Source organism: Folsomia candida, unplaced genomic scaffold (assembly GCF_002217175.1).
Source record: "Folsomia candida strain VU population unplaced genomic scaffold, ASM221717v1 Fcan01_Sc004, whole genome shotgun sequence".
NCBI classification, from domain to species: domain Eukaryota; kingdom Metazoa; phylum Arthropoda; class Collembola; order Entomobryomorpha; family Isotomidae; genus Folsomia; species Folsomia candida.
In genome coordinates this window covers 5,794,690-5,807,196 of record NW_019091196.1, presented here as the reverse complement: position 1 = coordinate 5,807,196, position 12,507 = coordinate 5,794,690, and the positions used below count along the sequence as shown (strand labels likewise).

The 12,507-nt window shown below is 37.5% G+C and overlaps 2 protein-coding genes across 5 annotated transcripts; one reads left to right on the top strand and one right to left on the bottom strand.

Moving 5' to 3' along the window:
- The first annotated feature begins 702 nt into the window (after nt 1-702).
- On the top strand, nt 703-4,090 carry LOC118435299. Its single transcript, XM_035851122.1, has 2 exons — nt 703-727; nt 960-4,090. Exon 2 carries the CDS (start codon nt 1,003-1,005, stop codon nt 3,562-3,564), a length of 2,562 nt encoding a protein of 853 aa, XP_035707015.1. The 5' UTR covers nt 703-727; nt 960-1,002; the 3' UTR covers nt 3,565-4,090.
- Nucleotides 4,091-4,696: 606 nt separating this feature from the next.
- Nucleotides 4,697-12,502, bottom strand: LOC110849360. Of its 4 annotated transcripts, XR_004834667.1 has the most exons (5): nt 12,008-12,502; nt 11,775-11,951; nt 10,947-11,552; nt 5,249-5,430; nt 4,698-5,199 (listed from the first exon to the last, which is right to left on the bottom strand). XR_004834667.1 is itself a non-coding variant. In XM_035851124.1 (4 exons), the coding sequence occupies exons 1-3, from the start codon at nt 12,373-12,375 to the stop codon at nt 10,952-10,954; spliced, it is 1,146 nt and encodes a 381-aa protein (XP_035707017.1). In that variant the 5' UTR covers nt 12,376-12,502; the 3' UTR covers nt 4,697-5,430; nt 10,947-10,951. The 4 variants fall into 4 exon arrangements, 3 of the variants coding, with proteins under 3 accessions (XP_035707017.1, XP_035707016.1, XP_021952458.2); XM_035851124.1 differs by having other exon boundaries at nt 4,697-5,430; XM_035851123.1 differs by lacking the exons at nt 4,698-5,199; nt 5,249-5,430 and having other exon boundaries at nt 10,864-11,552.
- Between the last annotated feature and the right edge of the window lie 5 nt (nt 12,503-12,507).

Below are 12,507 nucleotides of genomic sequence, written 5' to 3'. Positions count from 1 at the left end.
CGAGTCCAGTCAAGACGCTAATAGAATAAAACAGGGTGTGGGAGTACATAATACATGCAGTAGGAAAACTTCAAGTGCCGCTTCGTTTAGCCCGAGATGTGGTTTTGTCGCATGGTTTTGGGTGCAAGTAACTACTTGCAAGAAATAACGGCAAGAACGTGGTATCTTGACCTGTAAGAAATGCAAGCCGCAAGAAACGATTTCCCGCCGCTATGTTCATACAGCGCGAGGCTAGATGACGCATTTTTCTCGCACTTTCTTGCACCTCGCACTTCTTCAAGACATGTAGCACGCCCGCAAGAAAGGAAACAATGCACGCTGTATTATCAATTCTTAAATGAACTCATGAATCAATATCAAAAAGAAGGCATTATATAGCGACCCCCTCTATACAAAACTTCAGGTTTCTTCCAAATTTCTGAAACCAAAGTCGACATGATACGCTTTACGAGAGCTACAAATGCATCGCTAAATCGACAGGGAGACGGACAATTTGACAATTACATCAGCCCTTCCTGACGAGGGATGGATATGCGTAGTATGCAGATGCCTTATGTCTTACGTATGGAAATGGAATGACTTCACAAAGTTCCAAGAAAGGCTTGCTATCTTTACTTAATATTTTTACGAGTTAGAATTCATTATCGATGAAGCTGTGAGTTACAGCGGAATACGATGCAAGCTTCATATTCGTATGTCATTCTAACAAGATTTGTGTGGAAAATATGTACTAAAGGCAATTCACTCAGTCCTTGATAACTTTGTAAAATCCGTGTGGTTTGTAAAATAATTTAACAAACTTTTACAAAATTAAGAGATGACTTGATCTGAGTAAGTTTGCAAAAATTTGTAGGCTAATTTTCTATCAAAATATTCGTAAAATTTTGTAAAATTTTGCAAGTTTACAAAGTTACGAAAAACTTGTGTGAATTGCCTCAATAACTTTTATACATGAAAAGTGGTTTTCTTAAAACAAAGTTGTAATAAATTCAGCTGGTAAAAATGGGCACAATAAATTTACTGATTGTGCTTCTGTCCCTTCTCATCACTTTGAGTCAACAAAACAACCAAGCAGAATTTGACCAAGACTCACTGTTACAACCGATAAATGAAAACGTTACTTCTTCCAACAATTTGACCGAAAATAGCACGAATTCTGCCAACCATGTTACCAATAATGATACCACCACGACTTACATCTTGCAAGGAATCGCTCCACAATACGAAGTCTTCCACTCCACCAAATACGCAAATCTCACCGGACTCAAGGACCTCATCCTCCTCGAATACGTCACCATCGAAGCCGACGATTTTCTCGCCTTCCTTCAACTCCATTTCGCAACTCTCGAGTCGATCACTTTACAAAAAGTCACTGTGGAAGGGACCTTTCTAAACAAGACAAAAGTGTATTTACCAAAATTGAAATCATTCTACGCTAACATAGATCACAAACAAGGTCAGACGTATCAAGACCTCTTCTCCATCATGTTTTTTACCACGAACAATGCGACCACGTCTTGGGAAAGGGAAGACGTTTGGTTACAACGGGTCAACCTTGTCGTCATAGTTGATGACGAAATTTACTTTGAAATTGACCATGATGCCGGAATTCTGAAATCACGTGAGAGCAAAATCTTACAAAGTGTGGATACGCCTCTCACAACGATCGCATTGACATCCACTTCAGGTGATAAACTGGGTCCAGTAAAATATCAAGAGCAAGTTCAGAACTTGGTGCTCAATTCGTTAATTGACGCTGCAAGAAACATTGATGATTGGATTAAGCAATTCACAAATTTAAAATCCTTGGCCTACAGTCCTTCACCTTTTGGGCCGACGGATCCCACCTTGTTTCCCGTGTCTCTAAAAAATCTTACGTTACAGTTCACCAGCTTAATTCCAAGGGGTCCAATCTCATCGGTTCCGGTTGCGCTGGACCATCTAAATTTGGACTGCGAGGTGGACAGAATTAAAGTAGGATTGGATCGGTTATATAACGCGAAAAGGGTTTCCATCAAGTCATATTTCGCATCGGTTCCTCTGCTAAAGAGCATAATGAGGATGGGAGACGTGCAATGGATTTATTACGAGTATACAAAGGTGGATTGGCTCCAAGACGGAGTTTCTGAAGATGTCCAAGGATTTTTAGAGGACCTTGGAATTAAGAGGAAAAATTTTACCAGTTTTATTCTCGACAAGGATTCCAACTCTAAAATCTGGACGGGAAGATATGTTGACAGTGCAGCAGAAAAATTACAAATCAAGAAAAACTTGTTTAATATTGAACCCCACTTTGACGCTATAGGTACGAAATTAAGTAGAGACACGGACCAACTTATTTCAAATTGTACTATTGATACTTCCGGGAAATCGCTACTTTTGGGAGGACGCCTGGCAAAATATGCAAAACCAAATTATTCCCTTGTTGGTCTCAAAAGCATTTTTTTTCTTCCCTACGTGTCACTTGAAAGTGACAAATTCCTCCATTTTCTAGAATCTAACCAGCAGACGCTAGAATCTATTCAGTTGATTAACGTAACCCGATCTGGGAAGTTCAACCAGACAATTTCTCTCCCTAAACTGAAACAATTAATAGTTCACGGCGAGGTACTCGTGCGGGATGCGGATTACCAACGCTGGAGAAGAGAAGATAACATTCTAAGCTCAATAATCGCTTTTATCACGACAAAAAATACCTCGTCCCCAAAAAATACTTCATTTGAGTCTATTGCTGCAGAAGATGTGGACGTTTCCTTTGTTGAGAATGACATTCAGCTTTTCCATATAAATCATACAAACGGCATCCTAAAGTCTCGAATTTTCTGGGATTACGGTTCCACCAAAATTAATGAAAAAGTTCTGTACGCTGCAACCCGTCAGAATTCCACGTGGTTACGAAGCGTGGCTTTAAGCAATGGAGAAATATCTGACCCACCACCCGAAACCTTTAATCCGGCAAATGTAACAAGATTAATCCTACATTGGGTAGATTTTTCCAATTTTACCACGTTCATCCAGAAATTCAGCGCCCTTCAAACTTTAATACTCCAACAATCAAGGGGTTATCGAGCTTTCCACAATTTCACCTTGCTTCCCAACAGCTTGGAGAAACTGACGCTGCAAGATGCTCAAATTGAAATACCGACAAATCCTACGAACAATCCGGTCGAGCTGCTCGAGTTAAATTTAGTCGAGTGTCGATACCCGTATTCTACTGATGCAAAAATTGATGGGATCTATAATGCGAAAAACATCACTCTTGTGTCTCGCTACCCACCCACCGAATTACTTGAAAGCTCTACCAGCATGACAAAAGCAGAGTGGATTTTTGTATTGTTCTCGAATGCAAATGTGATATATTTGGATGCGTGGAAAAATCTCATTGAAAAATTTGGATTGATGGGTTCGGAATTGTGTTTTATTCTGGAGAAAGTAAACGGGACTTGGGTCGGAAGGAAGGTTGAGGAGAGTATTAATAATCCAATCATACAAGACTTGATGCTCAAAAGGCTAAGAGTGGATTATATTTTTAATGGGAAAGTTGTTTCTGAATTTTGGTATTAAATATACGAGTAATATTTAATACGGTTTATTTAACGAAGTGATTGATAAATGAAAGAAGTTACAATTCCTTATCAATACGTAATTTATGTATAGGATACAAAGTAATAAGAATATTCGATATAAATAAAAAATATACTATAAGAGTTACGCAAATTTAATTTATTGTCATTTTTATAAGAGAAATCATCCATGTACATATGTAAATATGTGTGCATTGCATCTACATACGTAGACAACACGGTCATAGAAATATTTGAAACCAGTTGTTTTTGAAAACTTATGGTATTCTTGATGAGGTTTATGATTAATTCATAAATGAATTGTACTCATGCTTGGACAAAACAGAATTCTTATAATTCTCGTGGAAGGAGAAAGTTCAAAGTTCGGTAAAACAAAAATTGGTGGTATAAGTTGTCACACTGCACGGGTACATTAATCCTTAAAATTTAAATGAATTGACTTACATGTTTCTATTATTAATATATGGTTTGTTTTGTTAAATAAAGATTTAATTGTGGTTGTGTCATCTTGAGTATGTAGTCTTAATGTCATTTGAAATTCAGTTTGTGATTCGATTTTTGTGGAGATAGAGATGGATAATAACGTGTACATAATATTTCGCTGAATGAGGAGAAATACACAAAAAATTGTACATTTAGAAGTATAATTTTGACAAAATTATACTTCTAAATGTACAAATTTTATAGGTGAAGTGGTCCCGGTACAAAATACTTTGGAATTAGAAGTAGATGAACCAAACCTAAAATTTTAAGTTATTCGTGGTTCCATCTTCAAAGTTTATTAAGAACGTCGCAATCATTCAAATATTTCAATATTTCTAAACTATTTTACCAAAGCTTTCATCCCAACCACATCTGAAGCATTGTCAATTGTACATGTAATGAGGTAATTCATACCGAATTTTCTAGTTCCATAAACATCCACAAGTTTGGAGAAATGACGAAAAGTATGACAACAAACGATATTTTGTAATCGTTTAATTATTAAGTGTGCGTTATGAAAATCAATGCATTCCAAAATTCTAGGAAAATTCGTATTTTGCCTTACAGACAAATCCTTGAAATACTCAATGAAAGTGTAAATTAGTAACTGCAAATTACTAGGCGTGCTCACGGCAAGGTCGTATTTCACATTACAACTTGCAAATATCTGTAGTTTACAAAATAATCTTGGAGCATGTCCAGTTGTAGAGTAAATTTGCGAAACAACTTCAAATAAATTTCCAGGAATATTTACATTACAGAGTTTGCAGCACGTTATTTTGATCTGCTTAATTTAATTTATGTCTGAGATATGTCGTTTACAGACCCAAGTATTTACATTCAAAATGATAATCAATTAATTTTTTATTTGATGTGTAAAACTAGATATTGTCATCATCGACTAATTACGACTGATGTCTAACTTGGTCTAAAAGTGGGATTCACCCCACTAACGAAGCATTTCGAGGCATGTGTCAAATTGGATTTGGCGACAGGTCCTCTGCCCCCGACGCAGACGCCCATGATCACAAAGCAGGGGTAATTTTTCCTCGGGAGGGTTGGACCTTCCGCGACCCGCGCATTTGGAGAGGACCTTCGTAGCATCATTTCCCAGTGGATGCACCTGCAAAAACTGGGCACACAATTTTTAGCTGAGATCGATAAGAGGTTATCTTACTCACCAGGCCCCATTTGGGCTGACACAGGCTCCATTTTCCTCCTCGAGATTTATCACCGCCCAAATTCCAGTCTTGTAGCAGACGCAGATTTCGTCAATGCACTCGAGTAGTTCGGGAATTTGACCTTTCGTAACGCACGTTTGATTAATCGTGGCCTCAGGGGTGTCTTGGATAAGTTTCCGTATCTGGAAAAAAAGACAAGAACAAGTCAAAAATGAAAATTGTGAAGAAATTATAACGTAATTCACGCTAATTTTGTAAACTCTGTTAAATTATTTAAGGAAGTTATCCAATTACTGGGTATTGTTTTTGATGGGTCAAGTTATATACCAACGTTTGTACAAAAATTCATATCATTTTGATATATACGCAAAGGCGTAACCCGAGAAAATCACCTCGGAAAAAATCTGGAAAGGACGTAAAGGACATGAAATATTCATACTAATTTTTTACGAAAGATTTTAAAATTGTTTTAAAAGATTTGCATATTACAAAAATTAAATTGGGCAATTTTAACGCCAGATAAAAATTGTATGAAAAATTAAAACTCAATCCAAGTTATCTATTTAGTAATGATAATTTTACAAATTCATCAAAGTATTTTTCAAAAACTTGCACAGGTTACAAACAATGAGTGAATTGTCTTGATAAAATAGTCTGGAATATATATGTACATATTTCGTATTTTGAAAAATTCAACTGCTATGAAAATTTGATACGTGAACCCAAATTTGTATGCTTTGCACAGATATTTCATACATTGTTGGTCCAAAAATTTAAGTTCTCTCTGGTTATGCAACATTTACTGATGAACCAAAACAATCGGATAAAATTTATCCAACTCCTATGTCATCCTCTATTTTACTCTATGTTAAGTCAATTTTACTTATTTTTAAGTATTTAGAGTGGAATTCAAATTCTTAATTAGGTATATGAAAATTCGTAAGAAACCTCGTAACAAATGTCGAACTTGAACTTGAAGTGCCCGTTCATGCTCTTTTTGCTGTCATAATACTGAAATTGCTAAATCAACCCATGTACATATTTACAAAGCGAACTTAATTTTTTGTATTGATTGCGACGAAACGTTGACAGATTGACTATAGTTTAATCATATTTATTGAATAATCGAGTCCAGTCAAGATGCAAATAAGTAGACTAAAACTGGGTGCTGCTTAGCCCGAGAAATTGTTGTCGCAAGGTAGCATTTTTCGGGTGCAAATAATGTAAGCAACCACTTGCAAGAAACACACGTAAACGTAATAAAGTGATTACTTACTGCTATTTCGACCTGCAATTTAACATTATGTAAATTTGTGGAATGGTAAGATCACAACTTGAACATGTAGCAAACTCGCTTGTCAATTCTTAAATTAGGTCATGAATTAATATCGAAAAGAAGGCATTAGCGTCCTCCTTTATGGCAAATTTCAGCTTTCTTGAAAATTTCTGAAACCAAAGTCGACATGATACGCAAGACAGACGCAGAGACAGACGGACACTCTGATAATTACGTAAGCCCTTCCTCGGGCTTATACTGAGAAGATATAGATACATGTACGGAGATGCTTTATAACTTAAGTATTTATAAACATGATACGGTATCATCATTGATACCGACAATTCCAAGAAATAAATTGCTATATGCGAGAATTCATTCATTATCGATTAAACTGTGAGTTACATACAGCGGAATAAAATGCAATCTTCGTTCATATCTTAAACAAGTTTGTTGAAAATCACGCAATTCACACAGACCTTGATAATTTTGCAAAATCCTTGCTTTTTGTAACATCCTTAATTTTACAAACTTGCTTAAAATAAAAAGACACCCTTGATCCGAGCAAGTTTGCAAAAAATTGTAAGTTACCTTACCTAAAAAATATTTGTAATTTCACGAGTTTTATAAAGTTACGAATGACTGCGTGAATTTTCTTGATATCTTGTGTTATATGTAAAGCAAAAGTGATTTTATTTAAATAAAGGTGAAATAAATTATTTGTTAGTTGCTCAAAATGGGCACAATAAATTTATTAATTGTGCTTCTGCCCCTTCTCATCACTGCAAGTCAGCAAATCCAAGCAGAAATTAGGCAACTTACATTCCTTAACTCAACTATATTGTTACAACTGGCAAGTGAAAATGTTACTTCTGCCAACAATGTTACCGAAAATAGCACCACTTTTACCAATAATGTTACCGAAAATGACACCAGCACCACTTACATCTTGGAAGGAGTCGCTCTAAAATATGAAGTATTCCACTCCAGCAAATACGCCAATCTCACCGGACTCAAGGACCTCATCCTCCTTGAATACGTCACCATCGAAGTCGACGATTTTCTCGCCTTTGTTCAACTCCATTCTGAAACTCTCGAGTCCATCACCTTAAACAAAGTTACGATTCAAGGGACCTTTCGAGACCAGAAAAAAGTGTATTTACCAAAATTGAAGTCATTCTACGTTAACATAGATCGCAAACGAGAAGAAGATTACCTAGATGCCTTCGCCATCATATTTTTTACCACGAACAATGCGACCACGTCGTGGAAAAGGGAAGACGTTTGGTTACAACGGGTCAACCTGGTCGTCATAGTTGAAGGCCAAACTTATTTTGAAATTGACCATGATGCCGGAATTCTGAAAACAGGTGAAAGCAGAATCTTGCAAAGTGTGAATACGCCTCTCACAACGATTGCATTGATATCCATTTCAAGGGACAAACTTGGCCCAGTAAAATATCCGGAGCACGTTCAGAACCTTGTGCTCAATCCGTTAATTGGGTCTGCAACAAAAGTTGACATTTGGATTAAGCAATTCACAAATTTAAAATCCTTGGCGTACAGTCCTTCGTCGTTTGAACCGACGGATCCCACCTTGTTGCCCGTGTCCCTTAAAAATCTTACATTGCAGTTCACCAGGTTAATTCTAACGGGCCCATTTCCATCTAACCCGGTTGCATTGGACCATCTAAATTTGGACTGTGACTTGAGAATTAATGAGTTGGACCGGTTATATAATGCGAAAAGAGTTTCCATAAAGTCATACTTTCCGTCGATTCCTCTCCTAAAGAGCATAATGAGGATGGCAGACGTGCAATGGATTTACTACGAGTATAAAACGGATAACTGGCACCAAGAAGTTTCTGAAGATATTAAAGAATTTTTAGAGGAACTAGGAATTTTGAGGAAAAATTTTACCAGTTTTATCCTCGAGAAGGATGCCAACTCTAAAATCTGGACGGGAAGATATATTGACGATGCAGCAGAAAAATTACGAATAAACAACAACATGTTTAACATTAAACCCCACTCTGACGCTGTAATTACAAAATTGCGTAAGGACACGAACCAATTGGTGTCAAATTGCAGCTGTAGCATTGATATTTCTGGAAAATCGTTGCTTATAGGGGGGTGCCCGATAAAATATGTAAAACCAGATTATTCCCTGGTTGGTCTCAAAAACATTGTTTTTCTTCCCTACGTGTCACTTGAAAGTGACAAATTCCTCCATTTTCTAGAATCTAACCAGCAGACGCTAGAATCTATTCAGTTGATTAACGTAACCCGATCTGGGAAGTTCAACCAGACAATTTCTCTCCCTAAACTGAAACAATTAATAGTTCACGGCGAGGTACTCGTGCGGGATGCGGATTACCAACGCTGGAGAAGAGAAGATAACATTCTAAGCTCAATAATCGCTTTTATCACGACAAAAAATACCTCGTCCCCAAAAAATACTTCATTTGAGTCTATTGCTGCAGAAGATGTGGACGTTTCCTTTGTTGAGAATGACATTCAGCTTTTCCATATAAATCATACAAACGGCATCCTAAAGTCTCGAATTTTCTGGGATTACGGTTCCACCAAAATTAATGAAAAAGTTCTGTACGCTGCAACCCGTGATAATTCCACCTGGTTACGAAGCGTGGCTCTAAGCAATGGAGAAATATCTCACCCACCACCCGAAACCTTTAGCCCAACAAATGTAACAAAATTAATCCTAGATGAGGTCAATTTTTCCAATTTTACCGAGTTCATCAAGAAATTCACCGGACTTAAAAACCTAATATTCAAACAATCCATGCGCTATCAAAATGCTTTCCAAAATTTCACCTGGCTTCCTCACACCTTGGAGAAACTGACTCTACAACACGCTCAATTTGAAATACCGACAAATCCTACGAACAAACCGGTCGAGCTGCTTGAGTTAAATTTAGTCGAGCAGTATTCGGGTGATGCACGAATCGATGGGATTTTTAATGCGAAAAACATAACTCTGGTGTCCACAAATAATCTCACTGAATTACTTGCAAGTGCTACCAACATGACAAAGGCAGAGTGGATTTTAGTAGGCTTCGTTAATGTAATTGTGAAACAGAGGGATTCGGATGCGTGGAAAAATTTCGTCAAAGGATTTGGATTGAAAGGTTCGGAACTATGTTTTATTTTGGAGAAGGTTAACGGGACTTGGGTCGGAAGGGAGGTTGAAGCGACTGAGACTAATCCAATCATACAAGACTTGATGATCAACAGGATGATAGTGGAATATATTTTTAATGGGAAAGTTGTTCCGCAATTGTGGTAGAAAATATATCTACAAGTAATATTATTAAATATGGTTTAATTAATGGAGCTACAATTCAAACTAATTTTAACTCGGTATAAATCCACGCATTTATGTAATTTATACGTAATTTACTTGCCGCTTATGCGATGCTAATTAATATGTAAGCATATTCTAAAGATACTACGAATTGACTGCGAAAATAAAATAAAAATATACGAACGGAATCACATGCAAATCGGATTCACTCTCATTTTTATGAGACATAGACACTTGAAATTTTGAACATAAACTCCTAACGTCAATGGACAGGACGAGTTCGAAGATGGACACTGTCACATCGTCACCTGGGACGATGACGTCGTCACAGTGACGAAAAGTGACGAAAAAGTGTCACATGTCAGTTTTGGCATGTGACACGACATTTTTAACTATTTTTCAACGTCGAATTCAATGGTGACCTCCATTTTGACCTCAGAGGTCATGTAAAGGTCATAGGACATATCTATGTCAATTTGAACTGAAATTTAACCCAGAATTCAATGGTGACCTCCATTTTGACCTCAGAGGTCATATAAAGGTCACATAAGGGTTATCAACTGTTAAATTTGACACAAATAAGACACACACGTCGAAAACACGTCAGAAGTGTCAATCTTAACAAATTTTCGAATAATTTGATATTCACTTTGACGTATGACATACTCCTTTCGCCCCTTGGTTACATGGGTTTTAACGGTTTATTTGATAACACGATGCTAAAAAAAATTGTGAAATCGAATTGACAATTTTTTAAGAGAAAATACTGATTTACTGTAAAATGAATGGAAAATTGTGATTTGTAATTAATTATATCGAATTATATAATACATACTTAACCGTTTTTATGAAATTCGATTGCCAATTTTTTTAATGGTGAAGTTCAAACTCATTTTTATTGGCTTATGCACGTTACATATATCGGTTGTCGGTATTAAGTGAAAATAACGTCATGCGTGCGTGTAAATATATAATAATATGTACGTATGTCATACGCCAAAAGACAGCTACATATGCTTTTTCAGAAAATTGTAGAATTTTATTTAAAATTATTATGCGACATGATCAGTCTTATTTTTATACACTAGCGACATTACCTAATTTAAAATGCAGTCGTCTCATACCACGTCGTCCTGCCATGGTCATCATCATTATCCTCTCCAATCGTGCTATTTATCGTGGCCACGGATAACCTTCCCCTCGTCCCCCCACCAACATTACCTCGGCTAAACATACATCTCTTCAAACGACACGGAGACGTTGTCACTCCTCGTTTTCGACTAACATCACCATCTTCCAGTACATTATTATTATCACCATTTCTCCTTAACTTGACCTTCTTGTTGTAAAAGTAGACGAAGGCGTTCGCCCATCCGAGAGAGTTGGCTGACACGACGACCACCAAAGCCGTCGTGGTTTCGATAACCTTGAAGTACGCCGTTTCCAGGAGAAACGCCAAGTACGCGATCGACAAGGGGCAGTAGACGAGGAAGCACATGGCGATATACGTGGTCAAACAGTGGGTCGCGGTTGCGTGGAAATCGTTGTGAATCACGGCGCCCTCATTTTCAAGCTCGTGGCGATCGACCATCCTCTTGATGGAGATGTAGCTCGCGGACGTGGCGAAACAGAGCGTCGCCCCGAGCAGGGCGCTAAAGGCGGCGAGCATGTGACCACTTTGGGTTTGAACGTTGTTGTAAATCCTGCCAGAAAAATTTCAAAAGTTCAAAATTTTTTTAAATGGCTTAACAAATATAAGTAAAAGAACTGCGTCGCATGCTGTGGCGTGGCTTATGTCATTTAAAATCATTATTTTATCCAAAATTATATTTAAAAAAATCTAAATTAATTCAAAAATATATGCAATTAAAATTTTTTTTAAGTGCAAAAAAAACTTAGAATAAATTTTGCATGGAAATCCTCACCAAAATCCAGAGCAGCCAAATGCCCCCGTGTAAATTGAGACGGTGACCATCGCAGTGATCATCGCCCACGTGAAAGCGTGGAGTTTCCATTCACCCAGTCCGGCCCGGATGGCGTAATTTTTGCAAATTTTGAAATACATGTCGACAGCAAGACCGGCGTGCATGAGTTGTTGATACCTAGTTCATAGATAATTATGAGATGATAAGAGCTTATCTGAATAAAAGCTTCTTACCCTAACCCAAACGTCATCACTGCACCCATAACATTGATAACCCCCTCGGATGGACAAGTCTTGTTGGTGACGAGGTAAATATGGTCGCACAAATTGGAAATGCACCAAATCGCGTCTGTCGTGGCGATGAAGAAGGGAAATCGTGACGATTGGTCGCACAACGAGGTCAAACTGGCTCGACAGTCAAGCCAAATACTGATCAGGACGGAAAAACAGGATAATATTGACACCGTGAGGAGAACGATGGCGACGGAGTGGATGGCGAAAAATGTGGGGGTGTCATGGCCCAAGATTATGGAACAAGAGGGACAGATTTGGTCGGTTTGGTAAATCCAGGAGGAGGAGGAGGAGGAGGAAGAATTGTTCATTTTTGTGAAGAGATAATTTTGAGGCGAGTTTTTGTTCGCATTTTGAAATAAAGTTTTAATGAAAATATGAACAATTCGTGTTTGTCAGCTGGACAGGAATTTTAGTGGAGTGCGAATTTTAGAAGAGTGCTA